The following is a 22,619-nucleotide window of genomic DNA, read 5'->3' as shown; positions in this document are numbered from 1 at the left end:
CTGAAAGAGGTACTCTTACAAAAGAGCTTCTCTTCAATAAATGTACCTAATTTTTAGGTTGTAGGAGTCCGAAACTAAATGTGAGAGGGAACGTGAGAGAAATAAAGTATTACATCTTGATTGTAGATAACCGCTTAACATATTACACAAAACAGTAATATATAATTCCATCAAGTGAATGTTTGGCAACCACGAAAACATGGAAAATAAAAATACTCTAAACAAGTTTTTATGACGCCCCCAACCCGGTAGCACACGCCAGGGACGTGGCAGCACCGCATGCCCATAAGGCTTCGGCTCATAAGCATGCAAGGTCTTTAACTGTAGCTCAAAATTCACAATAGGAAATTCTAAATAACATCAATGACGATCAAATAACTAATCACAAAGTGGTCAAAGCCATCAATAAATCCATATGTCTCCAAATACTAATCAATAAAGAATAAATGCGGGCCTCCAAAATGTGAGAATTACAATCATCAAATTAAGTTCCTAACTATCAAATAAAAATGAAAAAGAACTAAAGGGCCGTTTGGGTATGCGGATTTTAGAATTCAGGATTTCTTCAAAATTGTAGATGAGAGACGAGAAGAAGCAGACCAGCCGTCGTTTTCTGATTTCTCGCCCTTCTTTCCGTTAGCAAGACCGTAGCAGATCATCCCATGTTTCCAGGTTTTAGAAATCTCAGGATGCGAGAGAGATTTCTAAAACCTAGTTTTCTTACTTAAAATTCAAGAAACGCTGTCATGACAGCACACAGCAGCTTGATCATGAACCCTGCTTTACAATGTTTTCAAACTAAAACCTGGATTCTAAAATCCGCGTATCCAAACGGCCCCTAAGTATTTTTGTCTTCTACGGAATTCCTTCATGCATTCTCACCAATCTCGGAATGAACTAATTTGGTTGATCATAAGAAAAGTGATTATTTAAGAGTGAGATAAACAACTCAGTAAGTAATCACCTGCCTTAACTAGCCGGATCAAATATGTGAGATCAAATATTTCAATACAGAGATTTTTTTAAAAATACACAGATATATACAATTTTAGAAAATGATATGAATTTTGAAATCAATGTTTTCAAGTTTTTTCCAAACCACATTTGTATAAAACAGTTCACAAACTTAAATACTTTCAGAAACCATATCCCTACGACTACAGCCACATGGTCGAAGATAATACCCCATATCATCTCTGAGTCAAGGTCTGAAATAATGCCATGTGGAACGGAGAAAATGATCATGGTGCCAATGTTTAACCCCCTCCAATTGGCAGGATCATATCATAGTCAGTCCGATTGTCTCAAACAAGTACAGAACAAAATCTTTCCAAAATTTAATAGGGTAATTACAGAGGATATTAATTACACTGCAAAATATGTTTACAATTTTGAGTATCATAAGCAAATAAAATTGAACGGTTTAAGAAAGACACTTCTTTACATACTTGATCCGAAGGACTTATTTAAAATAAATTTTCATATCAGATAGGATGCAACGACAAGGTTCCCTTTCAAGAATATTTGGATAACAATTGAGACTTAGTAGCCTAACAACGATTTTTTTTTTGCACAAAAAAATCTTCAAAGTAAAATAATTTAACTTATCAATAAATTCAATATCAAAACTATGATTTAATCTAAAATTATTTGTTTTAACTAAGGTGTTGAAACACGTTAGAGAAGGTGAGAGATCACTTACCTTATCCACCCAAGCTAAATGCCTAAAACAAAAGCTTCTAAATTTTCAGGCTTCCTCCTCCAATTCTATGATAAATAAAAGGGAAAAATACAGATACAACCCCTCAACGTTTTTGACATTTTCAACTATAACCCTGACTTTTAAAAGTCGCCAACTACACCCCCCTGAGGTTTCAATTTGTATAAGGTAGACCCGCTCAGTTGACAGTTCATCCACAAATTGAAGGGTTAGGATTATCCTATGGAGCAAATTTTTTGGGCATACCTTATCTATGTCAGGGCCCATCAAATGAACACTTTGGATCATCCAATCAATGTGGGCCCACTGTGTTTTTGGTAGTGTTTGGATTTGGGTACGGGGTTTGGAGGGGGTATCCCCTTTTAACGTGTCTTGATGTCAAAAGAGTTAAAGTGGCCCACTGTTCACGTCAATCACCTTATAAGGGGGCATGCAGTCAAATCACTTTATAAGGGGGCGCATGCTTACTGCCGGGGAGTGAAAATATCATCTCCCAATTTCCTTCCCCATTTTATTTCAACTATTATTATTACTAAGAGATTTGCTAGCGTCCATGGCAAAAGGCATTTCGCGGATGGGCTGTTGCATGTGACAGCAACTACCTCGGAATGAAGACAAAATCTGCGGAAAAGCAGCACATCCGCGAAATGCCTTCTGCAATGGACGCTAGCTAATCACTATTATTAATACTAATCCCTAAAATTTAGAAGATGTTTCAAATCCTAATCTAAAAATCAAAATAGGGACAATCGATCCCCAAATTAATGTCAAATCTTGATCAAATTGTCTAAGACATTTATAAATAAATCTTAATCATGGTTATTAAAGAAAATCCCTAAAATTTAAAAAAAAAATTACAATCCTTTATGGCCAAATTAAATTTGGATCAAAACTTTCAAATTTACCTGAGTAATTAAATGAACTAATAAATTTAAGATGAATCCTACAATAGAGATATGTGATTTATCCAAAAAGAAAACGTAAAATCCAAATCATATTCAACCCTAAAATCAACAATCAAAATAAATAAAGACGAAGAAGAAAATACCTGAAAAAAATTTCAACAGAAAAACCCCTTCTTCTTCTTCTTCTTCTTCTTCTTCTTCTTCTTCTTCTTCTCTCTCTCTCTCTCTCTCTCTCTCTCTCTCTCTCTCTCTCTCTCTCTCTCTCTCTCACACACACACACACACACGTCAACAAACCTCATTCCATTACGAAATTAGTTTTATTTAAAAAAAAGGTATTTTGCAGATTAGCCCCTCCTTTGCAAAATTATTGCTCATTAAGAATTTTCATAAATGGCAACTAGTCCCTGCCTTTGGAAGATAATTGCCATACCATCCAAAAAAACAAACGACAGTTACTTTCTTCCATTAAAATAGAGAAAAGTGTAGCTACAATTACGGGTAGCTAACTTAGCTACTCCGTCGGCTTAAAATACAGTGGGCCGACATTGTTTGGGTGATCCAAACCATTCAATTGATAAGCCCTCACATTGATAGAGTGTGCCCAAAAAATCAGCTCCATTGGATCATCCCAACCCTTCCAACTGTGGAGGCAAAAATGGACAGATTTGTGAAGGTTTTTACACGTCCATTTTTGCCTCCACAAATCGTAGGGTTGGGATGGTCCTATGGAGCTGATTTTTTGGGCACACCCTATCTATGTGAGGGCCCATCAAATGAATGTTTTGCATCACTGATACAATGTGGGCCCCATTGTATTTTAAGCGGAGTAGATAAGTTAGATTTTGGTTTTGGCTAAAATTTCGAACTTATCCGAAATGCCGAAATCCCGAAATTTCTGGTGAAATTTGGTATTGTGCACGTAATCCTGGATTTTTTGGGACGAAATTTCGATCTTCGTTTCAAAATTGTTTGACGAGATAAAAAATTATTATTTTAATATAAATTTCGATGAATTTTTTGAAATTTCTGAAACTTCGAACGAAATTTGGTAAATTTCAAGAATTTCGGTTTCGGTGCCATTTCGTTTCGGTCCTCACCAAAATCCGAAATTTCAGATTTCGGTCGAAATTTAAAACCATGCGTGTAGCTACACTTTTTTCATTAAGATATTTAAAATGACAAAAGTATGCTCAACCTGCTCTCTCTCTCTCTCTCTCTCTCTCTCTCTCTCTCTCTCTCTCTCTCTCTCTCTCTCTCTCTCACACACACACACACACACACACGACCATTGCACACACTCTCTCCAGGCTTTAGTGGGCTCACCCATGGACTCCATCAACCAAAGCAATCTAAACTCCTTGATGAATTTAGGTAGATCGCAGCAAATAATCAATCCAAACTGTCTACTTTGTGGGCCCACCAAGACCCAAAGTATAGGATTAATTGTTTATTCAGTTGAGGTGGGCTCCGCATGCAATCAATCCGAAGTGCCTACCTAGTTGCCCTCCTTGGATTCTATGACCGGTTCATGGCGTGCAGTGGGCTGGTTCATGGCGTGTACACAACGTATTTATGGTGAGATCCAACAATTGAACGGTTTAGATCGGGTTGATTCCAATTCCTTTTTTTTCTTCTGCAAAAGCCCAAATTGCAATCATACTTACAAGACACTCCCAACTTTATGGTTTTGGGAGATCTCATCTTCTTGACCAAAGTCTGTACATATCAAGGGTTGATGGGAAAGTAGAAGTTAGGGCAATTTGTAAACATTGTAAAAGGGATCTTAGTTGTAATGTTTCGGGTGGAACGGGCCACTTAAAAAGGCATGCCGACGCTTATGGTAAAAAGTATGGCCCGTTAGACCCTAAGCAAACTCAACTAAGTCGCACGTCTAGTTTAATAAGAACATTTTCCTACTCTCATGATAATAATAGAAGAGAACTAGCTGCATACGTTGTACACTCTGAACAACCATTTGTTTTTGGAGAAGATAAACGTTTTGAAAATTATGCTAAACAAGCTTTAAATCCTGTTTTTAAAGGGTACCTAGAAACACTCTAAAATCAGACAGTTGTAAACTTTTTATTGAACGTAAACAACAACTGATTTCATATTTTGAAGGATTAAACAGAAAAATTGCACTTACTTCTGATATTTGGAGTACAAAAAAGGGTTATTCATATATTTATGTAACCGCACACTATATCAACTCTAATTGGCTTTTAGAAAAAAGAATTATTAGCTTTAGTCTTATTGATTATCCACATACTGGAAATGTTATATCAACACATATTTTAAATACTGCTCGTGAATATAATATTACAAAATAAAAAATTTCTATTACTCTAGATAATGCTAGTAATAATACTTCCGCAGTAGAGTTATTAAAAACTGAATTGAAACCCATTTTAAGTGGAAAACTTTTTCATATTAGATGTGCATGCCATATTTTAAATTTGGTTGTGCAAGATGGTTTAGCTCTTATTGACCTACAAATAGAAAATATTAAAACTTATATTGCATTTATCAATTCTTCAATGTCTAGAAGACAAGAATTTGCAAAATTATGCAACACCTATGGAAAAGAATTTTCCAAATTCAAATTAGATGTTAGACATAGGTGGAATTCAACTTATTTAATGTTCAAACATTGCCTCCCATATAAAACTTTAATTCAATCATTTTGTAATGAAAATATACCTCAACCTCTCTGTTACACTGTAAGTCTCCTAGATTGGAACACTTGTGAGGGTTTCATGAGTTTTCTTGAAGTTTTTTATATTGCAACTAATGCTTTTTCTGCTGTTTACAAACTAACCTCAAACATAATTATGAGTAACTTATATAACATCACGCTTACTTTAAAAAAATAGAACTGAAAGACATGAACAAATAATTGAAGTCATCGAGGCTAAATTTTAAAAAATATTTTAATGAAATTCTACTTTTATATTCCTTCAGTACAGTAATGGACCCTAGGTTTAAGTTACAAGGTTTAGAAGTCTTATTAGAAGAGTGCAATAACAACCTCGGTAATGATCCTGAAGTTTTAGGGAATAGTATAAATAAAATTAAATCATTATTAAAGTCTATGTATCATATATATGAGGTGGAACATGGACAAAGAAGACCCAGTTCTTCTACGAGCTCTGGACCTAAAAATAATCCAATTTTTACTTTAATAAGCCTAAAAAGAGCAAAACCTAGTAGTGTTGGTGAAGTATCTTACAATGAGTTATCATTGTATTTGGAAAATGGACATTATATCAATCCCGAAGAATGGAAAACTTTTGAAATTTTGCCATACTGGAAAGCAAATGAGAAAATATATCCAGGGCTATCCGTCATGGCACGTGATCTACTAACCCCCCCGGTGTCTACAGTAGCATCGGAGTCCACTTTTAGTGTAGATAACAGGGTTTTAGAAGACAAAAGAACCAAAATGTCATAAAAAACAATGGAGGTATGTGTGTGCTTGAAGGACTGGCTTGATGCAGATGCTACGATACAAGGATTGGAAGGCTCAAGCTCATCATCAGAAGATTGATGAAGACTTTTAATTTAGAAGTTGTTGTAATTTCATAGTTGTATTTATTTTTTCTCTTGTCTTTCCTTTAATGCTGGTGGGTTAGAGGCAAGGTTCTATGTCCTCCTCGACTCCTATTTTCTTGTTATAATATTTGATATTAATAGAATTTAAAGGTGTCGTCCAGGTTCCTGGATAAATATTTCAGGCACAATTGATCTTTGTTTCTAAACTATTATTGTAAAGTAATTGCAAATGAAATTGACAAAAGGGAGACCAAGAAAATTGTAAACAAAAATTGACAAAAGGGGACCAAGAAACTTGTTCACAAAATTTGAAAAAAAAATAGTATTTTTTTTTAAAACAGAACATTTCTCGGAACTCCGTGGGAATCCACGGAATTCAAAGAAATGTTCTGTTTCAAAAAAATAATTTCTCGGAACTCCGTAGATCCCCACGGAGTTCCGAGAAAAGTTTTAATTCAAAATAAAAAAATTACTTGCTAAAAGGTCCCTAAAACTCACCTACGTCAATTTTCTCCGTTAAAAAATTTTAAAATGGCAAATTTACCCGTCAAACCTTTTAATCCTTTTAAGCGAATTTTCATTTCCCTTCCAATATTTTCAGAAACAAATTAGGAAATAAGAGAAAATAGTATTTCTTCCAATATTCTTATAAAAAATACTTCAACAAAAAAATCATTTTAGGAATTAAATAAATTTAAAATCGCTCTTAAAAAAATTAAATAGGGTTGGTTTGGGTTATCTTTTCTTCATGAATAAATAAAGTAAGAAATTTTAGGAATATTTTTCTTTTCAAACTTTTCCAGGTAATTCCTATCTTGGTTTGATTGCAAGAAAATATTTCTGATGGAAAATAATTTCTAAGAAAAATTTGAACTTCGTATGGTTTTGTTTGAGGACCCTATTTAATTTTTTTAAGAAGGATTTTAAATTTATTTAATTCCTAAAATGATTTTTTTGTTGACGAGAATATTGGAAGAGATACTATTTTCGCTTATTTCCTAATTTGTTTCCGAAAATATTGGAAGGGAAATCAAAATACGCTAAGAATTAAAGGGTTGGGGGTAAATTTGCCATTTTAATTTTTTTAACGGAGAAAATTGGCGTATGTTACTTTTAGGGACTTTTTAGGAAATATTTTCTAAAAGTAGGACTGCTTGGATAATAAGCTTCTCTTAGGGACAATTAGAAAATTATTTTGCCATGTAGGGACTAATCAGCAAAAATCTGAAGATTAAATAACGCCATCCCCATCAGCTTAAGCTTTGGAGTAACTAGTTGTTTCACATCATATCAGAGCCAAAGGCCATATTTCAAACCTCATTGATAACAAAAATCCACATGCAATGGCCAAACCGAAAAGAGGGGCCACATGTGCCACATGTAGGCCAACCCTAAAACAGAAGGGCCACATGTGAGGGGGGTGTTAAAAGTATAAAAGATTAAATAATGCCATCTCCATCTGCTTAAGCTTCTGGAGTAACTGGTTGTTTCAGAGTTATTTAATCATTTATACTTCAGTACTCCCCCTCACGTGAGGCCCATCTTTTTTGGTTTGGCCTGTACATGAATTTTTAATATCAAGGAGTTGTTGGATGTTGAACCTAGGACCTATCGTGAGGATACCATGTGAAACAAACACTTACTCCAAAAGCTTAAGGTGTCAGAGATGGTGTTATCTAATCATTTATAAACAAAGGAAACCCCTGTGAATTGTAATCCACTTATTTAAGTAAACCATCATGAAAAGATTCTAAATACATATCATGGAACTAACTAACTAACTAACTCTCTCTCTCTCTCTCTCTCTCTCTCTCTCTCTCTCTCTCTCTCTCTCTCTCTCTCTAGATATATGAATATATGTGAACCAAAACGCTATCATGAAAGAGTACAAAGAAAATGAATTAGTAGGAGCTGTACTAACAAATCGTCGAACGACTAAATGATCCGTCAATCGATAAATCATCCTATCGAGCAGCTGCATGACTTCATCTGACAAAATTAAAGGCATCTAACAAATGCCGCAAAGATATTGGATACTTAGAATGACATGATTTCTGATGAGAACATATGATGATCGTGATAAATAGTCCAAAATGTTTTCCTAAGCATATCATAAACAAAGATCCAAATCTAAATTAATTGACCAAAAGCTCCTAAACAAGGTCACAGTAGAGGGTGACTCTTTGAACATGATAAGATGGTTGAAAGGAAGCGAGTCTCATCCAAGGTGTTTTACACAGTGGATTGATGAGATCTCGGATCGAGTGGCAGGATCCGCCATCCGCCATTGTTTCTTATCACGTAAGAAGATTGACAAATAGTGATGCTAATAGGCTAGCTTGGGAGGGGGTTTCGAGGGTAGAGTTAGATGTTTTCGACTTCCTCCCTCCTTGATCATTTTGTTCTTTTTGTTTGGTTTTTCCTTTATTTCTTTGTATGATTTGATCTTCTTGATCGTTGGGGTTCTTCCCTCTATCATTTCTTGATTAATGAATTATTTAGCATTAAAGGATCCAAATCTAATATGCCAAGATAAATTTTAATAAATATGCATATGTGAATCATGACGAAGAGTCAAAAGAAAATGTAATTTGAACACATGTTCAATGCATACAAATTATGTTAGAGAAAAATGTGTTTGGGATGAACCTTGTTGGAGATGTAGAACAAAATGATGCTTAAAGGCATGTAATACAAAGTCACTTTTCTAAGATGATATTCACCCCCAACACTTGAGTGATGTGCAACGAGGATCCTCGAGTTCTCTTTAAAGATATAATGAAGCCCAATAGGCAAACCCTATTGATGTTTCTTGACGATTTGCACAAGCGGAAATAAACCCGGAACGACTTTGGATTTTGGAAATCAGTGAGAAAACTTGTTTCTGTTTTAGCAGAATAACAGTAACTAGAAAGACGACAAAAATAAATGGTGTAGATGGTTTGGAGAGAGGGGGAAGCTTTGGAATTTCTTAGATTTAATTCACATTTTGTTATTTTCGTATCTCTCTTCAGATGGAATTTTTTTTGGTCTTTTTATAGAATATTTGGCCATTTTTCCTTTTGAAAGCACCCCTTTATGGCACCTTTTCCACAATGGGCTGCTTATCTGGCCATTAGATTGCATCAAATCATGATTCTATGGCCTAGATCGGTCCTAGAGTGACTGTTGTTTTGTGTAAAACCTCCGTCCTCTCCTGTGAACGTCAGATCGCGACCGATCGTCAATCTGCGACTCTGATTACACCTGATCAGTACTTTACCATTGGTACATGACTAGTCATGATATTACGATCCAGATTGCACCCAATCAGATATTGACCATTACCATACGATCCTATGATTTGGCAATTTGATTATGTGCAAATGAAGGTATCTCATGATTTGAACATTCACTTAATGAGAATGCATCTAAGTTAACCAAAATTGCATAGTAGACCTCTCTTTGAACTAGCTATTATATTCAGTTAATCAAACACATTTCACACATAAGATTTCATCTCCTCTTGCAAAATCTAGAAACCGACTCATGTATTGGCATTGTGTTTATATCTTGGTTTCATGAGCGCTCTAGAGACTAACCAAGTCGCATAGAAAGTGCCACCACTTCCACACTCATATAGTTAGGCTTATCAAAAGTGCCCTTCTAACTATATCGCTTTAACAACATGCTATAAGCCTATTAAGAGCACGTATGCTCAGCCTCCTCCTTTACACATTAAAAGTACCATGCATTTTCCATGGGGATGAAAAGTTATTTTATATTATAGTGCTTGCAACCACTGGATATGATGTATTTGGACTCATTGAACTCAAGACTTAGTGTCTCTTCAAGCGTTGGGTTGAAGTTCCAACATTGGTTATTATTTGATATGGGCTAAAGTCTAATTCATACTGGTGTTTTAGACACCATTAAATCTCTTAAGAGACCTTTCGTCAAAGGATCTGCCAAATTTTGACTTCATATAGCAAAATTAACCGTTACTTCACCATCTTGAATATGTAGCTGCCATATAGAACCTTGCTCAATTAAGTTCTATATGTTTGGACTTACCGTTATAAATATGGTTATAGGCCCATGATAGTGCAAAACTCACTATCATTATACAAAGATATAAGTGGCATTGGCTTAGGCCAAACTGGAATTTCTAACAACATTAATTAGCCGCACTGCTTCTTTATAACAAGCATCTAATGCACTAACTTCTAGCACCATGGTAAACCAGTTATGCATGTTTGCTTTTTGGAGGCCCAAGTGATATCTCCCCCCACCAAGAGTGAATATTTGATGTTATTCGATTGGCATCTATGTATCAAGTTGAGTCACTTGGAACAAGTTACTTGAGATTCGACAAATACTCGAGCCCATCTTCTTATCAATATAAATGTATTTTCAATGGGATTTTCTGGGGACCATTGCATAAGGCATTTCACGATGGGCTGTTGCATGTGAGAACAAACACATCACGGGAATTAAATTAATAAGACAAAATCTGAGCCTTTGTGGCGGTTCTCACATGCAACAGCCCATCCGCGAAATGCATTATGTATGGTCTTTAGCAAATCCCATTTTCAATAAGCTATTGATATCATCACGACTATGTTTTGAAATGGGGGCAAACTTACCTTTTTAACCAGCTATGGAAGTATTACAACTCCCAAAAAGCACTCAGCAGCCAATAAGAAATTGTAAAATAAGGTGAATTGGCTCCTTTATCAAAATATGTGAGATGCTCATCTTATTGGGAATCTTGGGAATCTCGAGTAATCCATTTTTTAACCAGCTAATAGGATTTGCTAGGGACTTTCGCAGAAAGGCAATTCGTATATGCGTCACTTTACTAGAAAGATGCATTCTAAGTCACTACGGTGCTTGACATATGGACACAGAATATAAGATGCTCATCTATCCGAATGCACAAAAGAAAAGCAATGAAAAAAAAAAGGAGAAGAGGAAGGCATCGCATCTTCCTTTTATCAACCAAACGGATAACTCTTATCTACAAAATTTGAGTTATGACAAGAAAAGGGGAGGGTGTAGAAAAATCTAGCACCTACTCAACTATATATCCATAAGAGGAGGGTGTAACTGTTGGGCTATGAGCATTTGAGTGAGTGTTAGTAGAGTGTGTTCGTCTCCCTCAATGGCATGGAATCCCCATCCTGATCGTAACTCTCTCTCTCTCTCTCACACACACAGACATGGGATTTGCTAGGACTCATGAACAACTGTCGCATGAGTCAGATGAGTTAAGTCAATAAGACAAAATCTGAGCATATATGGCTGCACTCTCATGCGACAGTTGTTCCACGAAATGCCTTCTACGATGAACCGTAGCAATTCCCTATATATATAGGAAAAAGGGATTTAAGAGTTTGCGAAAGTAGCTTACCTATGCATGCTGCTTACCGCAGGCATATATATACATATATATGGAGGGATTTGTTAGGGAACATCACACAAGGCATTTTGCAGCTGGGTGTTGCATGTGAGAGCAGCTAGCTCAAATGAATTAAATGAATACGACAAGATCTGCTGAATAGTGAACTTGTGTGGCTGCTCTCACACACAGCAGCCCATCTGTGAAATGCCTTCTGCGATGGTGAACCCCCCTCCCTAAGTAGACTCATTTTTAGCATCTCCAAAGGTTGGGTCCCTGTGTGGAGTGGGTCAAGCATTGTTAGTGCTGTTGGAGAACAAAACCGGGGAGGGTTGAGTCCCAAAATCGGATTAATTACACAAAGGGTCGGGGTGTGACAGAATGGTATCAGAGGCGTACCTCCCGCAGAACTATGTGTCAGCGAATATGCCGGGCCCTAAGGGGGTGGATTGTAGGACCCCACATTGGAAAGGGAGACAAAGTGCCTAGGATATATGTGAATTCAGCATAAATAGGCTACAATTCAGGGTAAATCGGCTACAATTTTGGATAAATCGTCTTAGGTTAAGAATATCTTTCCTAAAGTTCGGGATAAATGGGTAAAAAGTTTGGATGGATCGGCTTGGGAAGAAGTTGAGAAAATCTGCAAAATCTCATTGTAAATAGGCAAAAGATAAAGATAAATAGGCTTAAGTTTAGATTAAATGAACTAAAGTATAAGGTTAATCGGTTAAAGTAAAAGGTAAATCAGTAAAAATTTGAAGAAAATCAGCTTTGAAAAAATCGGGTAAATCCACAAAAGTTCAGGTAAAATTGACAAAGTTCATGGTAAATTAATTAACTAAATTCATGGTAAATAAATCAGAAAAAAAAGAGGTAAATCAGCCAAAAATCAGAAAAAAAAATCATGGCAATGAGGTAAATCATTTAAAAGTTAGGATAAAGAAAAAATTGTTTAGGACTCGGAACATTTTTTGTAGCGGGAGGAAAGGAGAATTCACACATGCGTGCGCGCGCACACATATTTTCATTACTAGCTATTCATTTATTATATAGGTGATTATGTCTATGACGCCGATGATCCTGTTGATGATGATGATGATGATGATGATGATGATGGCGATGATGACAATGATGATGGTCATGGTCATGGTGGTGGTCGTGGTGGTGATGGCAATAATAATTTTATGGCTATTCTTGCGCCGATCAAAAAGAAAAAAAATAATATTTCTTTTGTGGGTTTCGTCTATGGAAGAGACGGAAACAAGATACCGTCAGTCACAGAAACCATCAAACGCTACAAGCATAATCAAATCTCCAAAATGTGGCTTCCAAAGCCCAACATTCGAGCTCTTGATGTCCTTTACAATAGCCAACTCGAAGTCAGCATTGGCATTCCTAACTCGGATCTCCGATCACTCGCCACCAATCCTGCAACTGCAAATTCATGGGTTAAGAAACACATACGTGACTATTTGAAAGGTATCAACTTCAAGTACATTTGCGTTGGTAATGAGGCACTGCTCACTAAGGACTCAGATCACTTGCTTCCTGCCATGAGAAACATATACGACGCAATCCAAGCAGTATTAACTAACAAGGATATGATCAAAGTTTCCACCACCGTTGGCATGAATGATCTTGATTCGTACGACCCCACCAGTCCCCCGTCCACTTGCTCCTTCGATGAAAAAATCACAGAAAACCTAGTACCCATCCTCGACTCCAATGACACCCAACTCTTTGTTAACATCCTCCCTCACACAGTGCGTGTTAACAATCCTCAAGAGCCTGCGCTCCGCAATTACTTGTTCACAACCAACGATCCTCTCATGACAGATGGCGAACAGGAATACGAGTACACTTATGTGTTCGACTGCATTGTGGATGGGTTCTATTCCGCCATGGAAGCACTGAATATGCACGATGTGAAGATTGTTGTGGCAGCAACGGGATGGCCCCGCAGTGGAGGACAAGATGCATCAGTAGTCAATGCCAAGAAATACATCTCCAGTCTGATTGAACGCATTCCCTTTGGAACTCCCAAGAGGCGAGGACCTCTTGAGACTTACATTTACACCATGTATGATGAGAGCTACCTGCGCGGGCCTGCATGTGACAAAAGCTATGGAGTTTTTGACAGAAATGGGAAGCCCTACTACTTTTAGACACTTGGCAGAAATGTAAACATAAACAGATCTTACTACTACTACCACCACTACTACTACTGCCACTAGTGGTAGATGCCATTTCCTATTCTCGTATATATCTATCTATGCAAGTATCTATCTACGTGTGGATTTCATTAATAAACTGGCCTCCAAAGTGAACTCAACGAGGTACTCTTACAAAAGAGCTTCTCTTCAATAAATGTACCTAATTTTTAGGTTGTAGGAGTCCCGAACTAAATGGGAGAGGGAACTTGAGAGAAATAAAGTATTACATTTTGATTGTAGATAACTGTAGACACCTCATTTTGACCGTACCTTAAACCTCCTGTGTTTGAGCAAAAACCCAACCAAATCAATGAGTTAGGGTCCCAAACTTCACCCTAAGCTACGGTAGGATCCTACCAAGGTCCCTGCAAAATTTCGTCGAAATCCGAGCGCGTTTGCCTAGCGAACGAGCCGAGAGAGGACCGCAGTGTAATCAGACAAGGGGGGTGAATTTATCCTGAACAGGGCCGAGCTTGGGCCATATGGGACGCACGAAACCGCACGTTCATAAAAAAAATCGCGGAACCGCGCCCCTCATCAAGATGGTAGTGCCAATATCCCTCCCTTCTTGATTCTATAAAAAATCAGAAAAACCCATTTTTGCAGGAGAGGGAAGTTTTCATTTTCGTCAAAAAGCAGATCTGAGAAAGAGAGGTATCCTTCTCAAACCCTAACTCCCTTCTTCTTCTTCTCCGATCTCCATTTTCCGGTGAGCTTGAGTTCCGACCAACCATTCTTCATTTCACCCCCGGCTAGCCTCCGGCAAAGCTCCGATCAGCCGTTTACATTCTTTGCTAAACCCCGACCAATCTTCTCCTGTGGCCCATCGGAATCCGGTGGATCTCCATAGAGTCCGGACATTTCTTCAAACTCCAGCCGCCAAAATCAGAGGAAGGAAAGAGATAGAGAGAGAAACAGAGCTTATATTGGAACCCTAACCCCTATTCCCCTTCTTCTCTGCCATCGATCATATTCTCCGACATGCTCGCCGGAGCTCCGTCTAACTTCGGCTTATTCCTCTCTAGCAAGATCTTTCTAGCCTGCACTTTCTATTTCTTTTGATTTCATTCGAGACCTTAAATTCTCTTTGTTAGCTTCAAAACCCTAGATCTGCGCAGAATAAGAGAGAGAGTGCCGATCTTCTTCTCCGGCAAGCTCGCCGGAGTTCCGATCGTGCTTATATCCTCGACCGAGCAACCATACCTTTCATTTTCTCTGGCAATTCTTAAGAATCATATCTGAATCTTGGAGAGGAAATCGATTAGAGTTTGGGAAATCTAAGATCTCGACCATCACTGGATTCACAACTTCCAGCCATATCCATTGCTCCGGTGATCTTCAACATCTCCGAGGAATTCATTTTCTCCGATCACCTTGCCGAAGGTCCGACCAATTTCCGGCAAAAATTTCGTTCTCCGTCAGTATAAGAGAGATCAAAGAAGGAGAAAGAGTGAATAGTTATCGGATTGCGAAGATTTTGGGCTCAACATCAGTTACATTGGAATCCATCACTATCTTTTTAACAAAAGGGAACAGAAGATTGGATCAGCTCCAAGGTATTCTACCTGCTCAACTTGAAATTCCCCCATCAATCAGGTTTGATCTTGTTTATTCCTTCGGTTTTAATAGCTGGATAGAAATGATGATGTAATTTTGGGTCTAATGATTTCTCTGAAATTGTTGAATGTTGATTGATTATTTTGTGTGCATCTGATTTGTTCTTGATCTGTTTAAAAAAAAAAAAAAAGGGGGTATAGAGTTGCAAATGTCTTGTTAAGAATATGCTCTTTCAGGAAATTTTAATATGTTGTTTCAGCCAAGTTACCCCTTTGGTATTCTTCATGATTACAATATTGGAGGATGTTTGCTTTTGAAATCACTGGATTTCAGTGAGAATTCACTGTCAGGGAGCCTTCCAGATTCAATGTAGAAGCTTACCATATGCAGGTCTTTAAGTTTGGGGGCAAACCAGTTAGTTGGGGAATTTCCATCATGGATTGGGCAAATGGGAAGCCTAGAGACTTTGGATCTGTCGGACAATGGATTTTCTGGCAGGATCCATGATTTGATTGTGAATCTGACGTTATTAAAGAAGTTGAATTTTTCTGGAAATGGGTTAACTGGGAGCTTGCCCGAGTCTATGAGTAGTTGCAAAAGCCTATTGGCCATGGATTTAAGTCGCAATTCGTTGACTGGTGATCTTCCCTTGTGGCTTTCTCGACTGGGTTTGCAGAGAAATTCAATTTCATGGAGTGAAATAATTGATGTAGCTGGAAATCCTCCTTTGGGATCGGCAAATGCATTGTGCCAGAACATTCAGGTCTTGGACTTATCTGATAACACATTTTCTGGTGGAATTCCATCTGATATGGGGATTTTCAGCAATTTGCAGTTTTTGAATATTTCTTGGAATTCTCTTGTGGGTGCGATTCCTAGTAGCATTGGGGAATTGAAGGCCATTGCTGTTCTTGATTTGAGTGATAATCAACTCAATGGAACCATTCCTTCAGAAATTGGAGGAGCAGATCCTTTGAAGGAATTCAAATTGGCAAATAACTTCCTTACTAGTGAAATTCCAGCCCAGATTGGAAAATGTTCTTCCCTCACTTCATTGATCCTATCAGAAAACCGCCTCACAGGCTCAATCTCCACATCAATTGCCAACCTCTGTGTCTAGGAGACTTGCATAGTCTCACTAGCACCCTTCTTTATCTCTTTTTTTTTAGGAGACATGCCTTATCTCATTAGCATCTCTCTTAGAGTCACTAATCTAGGAGTCAGTCCTTTAGCATAGGAGTAAGTCCTTCAGATCAGGAGTCTGTCCTATCATCATAGAGGTTAGGGTTCTGTCCAACCTCTCGTCAAGTCATGTGATTTTATCCAGTTTCTTGCAAGGTATAGGATGTTGTCCAACCCTTGCAGAGATGTGATTCCATCCAGCCTTCCGCGCAAAGCATAGGATGCTGTCAAACCTTTGCGGGATATCAGAAGTCTGTCCTACCCTCATAATGATAGGATTCTGTCCTCTTGTGTCAAAAATTCCAAAAACATCAAAACATCTGAAAAATCAAAAATCTCAAAAATCTTGAGTCATTAGGAGAGTAGTAGGAAAATCTGTTTCCGAACTACGTTAGCTTGATCCCTTTCCACAGGGTACGTAATGCAGCTTGGGATCCACATCCCAAGTCCAGCCAAACCTTTAAAAATAAACTTTTTCAAAGTTTTTCCAAAAATACAAAACTTCTTCAAAACCTTTTCAAAAAGATCTTCCCCTAGTGTTAGGAGTATGTCTTAGATGTTTGGGGTGTTTTTAGAGTTAGGAGGCTGTCCTGATTTGTATTGATATGGTGTGTCCTGTCGTGTGAGTGTCCCTAGAGTTAGGAGGCCTCGAGTCGATCGGTTAGACATTTAGTGGAAAACTTAAAAGGGGAGGGTGTAGAAAAATCTAGCACCTACTCAACTATATATCCATAAGAGGAGGGTGTAACTGTTGGGCTATGAGCATTTGAGTGAGTGTTAGTAGAGTGTGTTCGTCTCCCTCAATGGCATGGAATCCCCATCCTGATCGTAACTCTCTCTCTCTCTCTCACACACACAGACATGGGATTTGCTAGGACTCATGAACAACTGTCGCATGAGTCAGATGAGTTAAGTCAATAAGACAAAATCTGAGCATATATGGCTGCACTCTCATGCGACAGTTGTTCCACGAAATGCCTTCTACGATGAACCGTAGCAATTCCCTATATATATAGGAAAAAGGGATTTAAGAGTTTGCGAAAGTAGCTTACCTATGCATGCTGCTTACCGCAGGCATATATATACATATATATGGAGGGATTTGTTAGGGAACATCACACAAGGCATTTTGCAGCTGGGTGTTGCATGTGAGAGCAGCTAGCTCAAATGAATTAAATGAATACGACAAGATCTGCTGAATAGTGAACTTGTGTGGCTGCTCTCACACACAGCAGCCCATCTGTGAAATGCCTTCTGCGATGGTGAACCCCCCTCCCTAAGTAGACTCATTTTTAGCATCTCCAAAGGTTGGGTCCCTGTGTGGAGTGGGTCAAGCATTGTTAGTGCTGTTGGAGAACAAAACCGGGGAGGGTTGAGTCCCAAAATCGGATTAATTACACAAAGGGTCGGGGTGTGACAGAATGGTATCAGAGGCGTACCTCCCGCAGAACTATGTGTCAGCGAATATGCCGGGCCCTAAGGGGGTGGATTGTAGGACCCCACATTGGAAAGGGAGACAAAGTGCCTAGGATATATGTGAATTCAGCATAAATAGGCTACAATTCAGGGTAAATCGGCTACAATTTTGGATAAATCGTCTTAGGTTAAGAATATCTTTCCTAAAGTTCGGGATAAATGGGTAAAAAGTTTGGATGGATCGGCTTGGGAAGAAGTTGAGAAAATCTGCAAAATCTCATTGTAAATAGGCAAAAGATAAAGATAAATAGGCTTAAGTTTAGATTAAATGAACTAAAGTATAAGGTTAATCGGTTAAAGTAAAAGGTAAATCAGTAAAAATTTGAAGAAAATCAGCTTTGAAAAAATCGGGTAAATCCACAAAAGTTCAGGTAAAATTGACAAAGTTCATGGTAAATTAATTAACTAAATTCATGGTAAATAAATCAGAAAAAAAAGAGGTAAATCAGCCAAAAATCAGAAAAAAAAATCATGGCAATGAGGTAAATCATTTAAAAGTTAGGATAAAGAAAAAATTGTTTAGGACTCGGAACATTTTTTGTAGCGGGAGGAAAGGAGAATTCACACATGCGTGCGCGCGCACACATATTTTCATTACTAGCTATTCATTTATTATATAGGTGATTATGTCTATGACGCCGATGATCCTGTTGATGATGATGATGATGATGATGATGATGATGGCGATGATGACAATGATGATGGTCATGGTCATGGTGGTGGTCGTGGTGGTGATGGCAATAATAATTTTATGGCTATTCTTGCGCCGATCAAAAAGAAAAAAAATAATATTTCTTTTGTGGGTTTCGTCTATGGAAGAGACGGAAACAAGATACCGTCAGTCACAGAAACCATCAAACGCTACAAGCATAATCAAATCTCCAAAATGTGGCTTCCAAAGCCCAACATTCGAGCTCTTGATGTCCTTTACAATAGCCAACTCGAAGTCAGCATTGGCATTCCTAACTCGGATCTCCGATCACTCGCCACCAATCCTGCAACTGCAAATTCATGGGTTAAGAAACACATACGTGACTATTTGAAAGGTATCAACTTCAAGTACATTTGCGTTGGTAATGAGGCACTGCTCACTAAGGACTCAGATCACTTGCTTCCTGCCATGAGAAACATATACGACGCAATCCAAGCAGTATTAACTAACAAGGATATGATCAAAGTTTCCACCACCGTTGGCATGAATGATCTTGATTCGTACGACCCCACCAGTCCCCCGTCCACTTGCTCCTTCGATGAAAAAATCACAGAAAACCTAGTACCCATCCTCGACTCCAATGACACCCAACTCTTTGTTAACATCCTCCCTCACACAGTGCGTGTTAACAATCCTCAAGAGCCTGCGCTCCGCAATTACTTGTTCACAACCAACGATCCTCTCATGACAGATGGCGAACAGGAATACGAGTACACTTATGTGTTCGACTGCATTGTGGATGGGTTCTATTCCGCCATGGAAGCACTGAATATGCACGATGTGAAGATTGTTGTGGCAGCAACGGGATGGCCCCGCAGTGGAGGACAAGATGCATCAGTAGTCAATGCCAAGAAATACATCTCCAGTCTGATTGAACGCATTCCCTTTGGAACTCCCAAGAGGCGAGGACCTCTTGAGACTTACATTTACACCATGTATGATGAGAGCTACCTGCGCGGGCCTGCATGTGACAAAAGCTATGGAGTTTTTGACAGAAATGGGAAGCCCTACTACTTTTAGACACTTGGCAGAAATGTAAACATAAACAGATCTTACTACTACTACCACCACTACTACTACTGCCACTAGTGGTAGATGCCATTTCCTATTCTCGTATATATCTATCTATGCAAGTATCTATCTACGTGTGGATTTCATTAATAAACTGGCCTCCAAAGTGAACTCAACGAGGTACTCTTACAAAAGAGCTTCTCTTCAATAAATGTACCTAATTTTTAGGTTGTAGGAGTCCCGAACTAAATGGGAGAGGGAACTTGAGAGAAATAAAGTATTACATTTTGATTGTAGATAACTGTAGACACCTCATTTTGACCGTACCTTAAACCTCCTGTGTTTGAGCAAAAACCCAACCAAATCAATGAGTTAGGGTCCCAAACTTCACCCTAAGCTACGGTAGGATCCTACCAAGGTCCCTGCAAAATTTCGTCGAAATCCGAGCGCGTTTGCCTAGCGAACGAGCCGAGAGAGGACCGCAGTGTAATCAGACAAGGGGGGTGAATTTATCCTGAACAGGGCCGAGCTTGGGCCATATGGGACGCACGAAACCGCACGTTCATAAAAAAAATCGCGGAACCGCGCCCCTCATCAAGATGGTAGTGCCAATATCCCTCCCTTCTTGATTCTATAAAAAATCAGAAAAACCCATTTTTGCAGGAGAGGGAAGTTTTCATTTTCGTCAAAAAGCAGATCTGAGAAAGAGAGGTATCCTTCTCAAACCCTAACTCCCTTCTTCTTCTTCTCCGATCTCCATTTTCCGGTGAGCTTGAGTTCCGACCAACCATTCTTCATTTCACCCCCGGCTAGCCTCCGGCAAAGCTCCGATCAGCCGTTTACATTCTTTGCTAAACCCCGACCAATCTTCTCCTGTGGCCCATCGGAATCCGGTGGATCTCCATAGAGTCCGGACATTTCTTCAAACTCCAGCCGCCAAAATCAGAGGAAGGAAAGAGATAGAGAGAGAAACAGAGCTTATATTGGAACCCTAACCCCTATTCCCCTTCTTCTCTGCCATCGATCATATTCTCCGACATGCTCGCCGGAGCTCCGTCTAACTTCGGCTTATTCCTCTCTAGCAAGATCTTTCTAGCCTGCACTTTCTATTTCTTTTGATTTCATTCGAGACCTTAAATTCTCTTTGTTAGCTTCAAAACCCTAGATCTGCGCAGAATAAGAGAGAGAGTGCCGATCTTCTTCTCCGGCAAGCTCGCCGGAGTTCCGATCGTGCTTATATCCTCGACCGAGCAACCATACCTTTCATTTTCTCTGGCAATTCTTAAGAATCATATCTGAATCTTGGAGAGGAAATCGATTAGAGTTTGGGAAATCTAAGATCTCGACCATCACTGGATTCACAACTTCCAGCCATATCCATTGCTCCGGTGATCTTCAACATCTCCGAGGAATTCATTTTCTCCGATCACCTTGCCGAAGGTCCGACCAATTTCCGGCAAAAATTTCGTTCTCCGTCAGTATAAGAGAGATCAAAGAAGGAGAAAGAGTGAATAGTTATCGGATTGCGAAGATTTTGGGCTCAACATCAGTTACATTGGAATCCATCACTATCTTTTTAACAAAAGGGAACAGAAGATTGGATCAGCTCCAAGGTATTCTACCTGCTCAACTTGAAATTCCCCCATCAATCAGGTTTGATCTTGTTTATTCCTTCGGTTTTAATAGCTGGATAGAAATGATGATGTAATTTTGGGTCTAATGATTTCTCTGAAATTGTTGAATGTTGATTGATTATTTTGTGTGCATCTGATTTGTTCTTGATCTGTTTAAAAAAAAAAAAAAAGGGGGTATAGAGTTGCAAATGTCTTGTTAAGAATATGCTCTTTCAGGAAATTTTAATATGTTGTTTCAGCCAAGTTACCCCTTTGGTATTCTTCATGATTACAATATTGGAGGATGTTTGCTTTTGAAATCACTGGATTTCAGTGAGAATTCACTGTCAGGGAGCCTTCCAGATTCAATGTAGAAGCTTACCATATGCAGGTCTTTAAGTTTGGGGGCAAACCAGTTAGTTGGGGAATTTCCATCATGGATTGGGCAAATGGGAAGCCTAGAGACTTTGGATCTGTCGGACAATGGATTTTCTGGCAGGATCCATGATTTGATTGTGAATCTGACGTTATTAAAGAAGTTGAATTTTTCTGGAAATGGGTTAACTGGGAGCTTGCCCGAGTCTATGAGTAGTTGCAAAAGCCTATTGGCCATGGATTTAAGTCGCAATTCGTTGACTGGTGATCTTCCCTTGTGGCTTTCTCGACTGGGTTTGCAGAGAAATTCAATTTCATGGAGTGAAATAATTGATGTAGCTGGAAATCCTCCTTTGGGATCGGCAAATGCATTGTGCCAGAACATTCAGGTCTTGGACTTATCTGATAACACATTTTCTGGTGGAATTCCATCTGATATGGGGATTTTCAGCAATTTGCAGTTTTTGAATATTTCTTGGAATTCTCTTGTGGGTGCGATTCCTAGTAGCATTGGGGAATTGAAGGCCATTGCTGTTCTTGATTTGAGTGATAATCAACTCAATGGAACCATTCCTTCAGAAATTGGAGGAGCAGATCCTTTGAAGGAATTCAAATTGGCAAATAACTTCCTTACTAGTGAAATTCCAGCCCAGATTGGAAAATGTTCTTCCCTCACTTCATTGATCCTATCAGAAAACCGCCTCACAGGCTCAATCTCCACATCAATTGCCAACCTCTGTGTCTAGGAGACTTGCATAGTCTCACTAGCACCCTTCTTTATCTCTTTTTTTTTAGGAGACATGCCTTATCTCATTAGCATCTCTCTTAGAGTCACTAATCTAGGAGTCAGTCCTTTAGCATAGGAGTAAGTCCTTCAGATCAGGAGTCTGTCCTATCATCATAGAGGTTAGGGTTCT

At 38.6% G+C, this 22,619-nt stretch overlaps 1 protein-coding gene across 1 annotated transcript; it reads left to right on the top strand.

Moving 5' to 3' along the window:
* The first annotated feature begins 5,596 nt into the window (after positions 1-5,596).
* On the top strand, positions 5,597-13,728 carry LOC143881232 (glucan endo-1,3-beta-glucosidase-like). Its single transcript, XM_077384221.1, has 2 exons — positions 5,597-5,660; positions 12,617-13,728. The coding sequence occupies exons 1-2, from the start codon at positions 5,597-5,599 to the stop codon at positions 13,726-13,728; spliced, it is 1,176 nt and encodes a 391-aa protein (XP_077240336.1).
* Positions 13,729-22,619: the final 8,891 nt, after the last annotated feature.

The sequence above is a fragment of the Tasmannia lanceolata genome, unplaced genomic scaffold (assembly GCF_043159265.1).
Source record: "Tasmannia lanceolata isolate RefF3 unplaced genomic scaffold, GAP_Taslan_0.1 ptg000007l, whole genome shotgun sequence".
Taxonomy (NCBI): Eukaryota; Viridiplantae; Streptophyta; class Magnoliopsida; order Canellales; family Winteraceae; genus Tasmannia; species Tasmannia lanceolata.
Note: the sequence above shows the minus strand (reverse complement) of the source record. Positions and strands in the feature narration are given on the sequence as shown.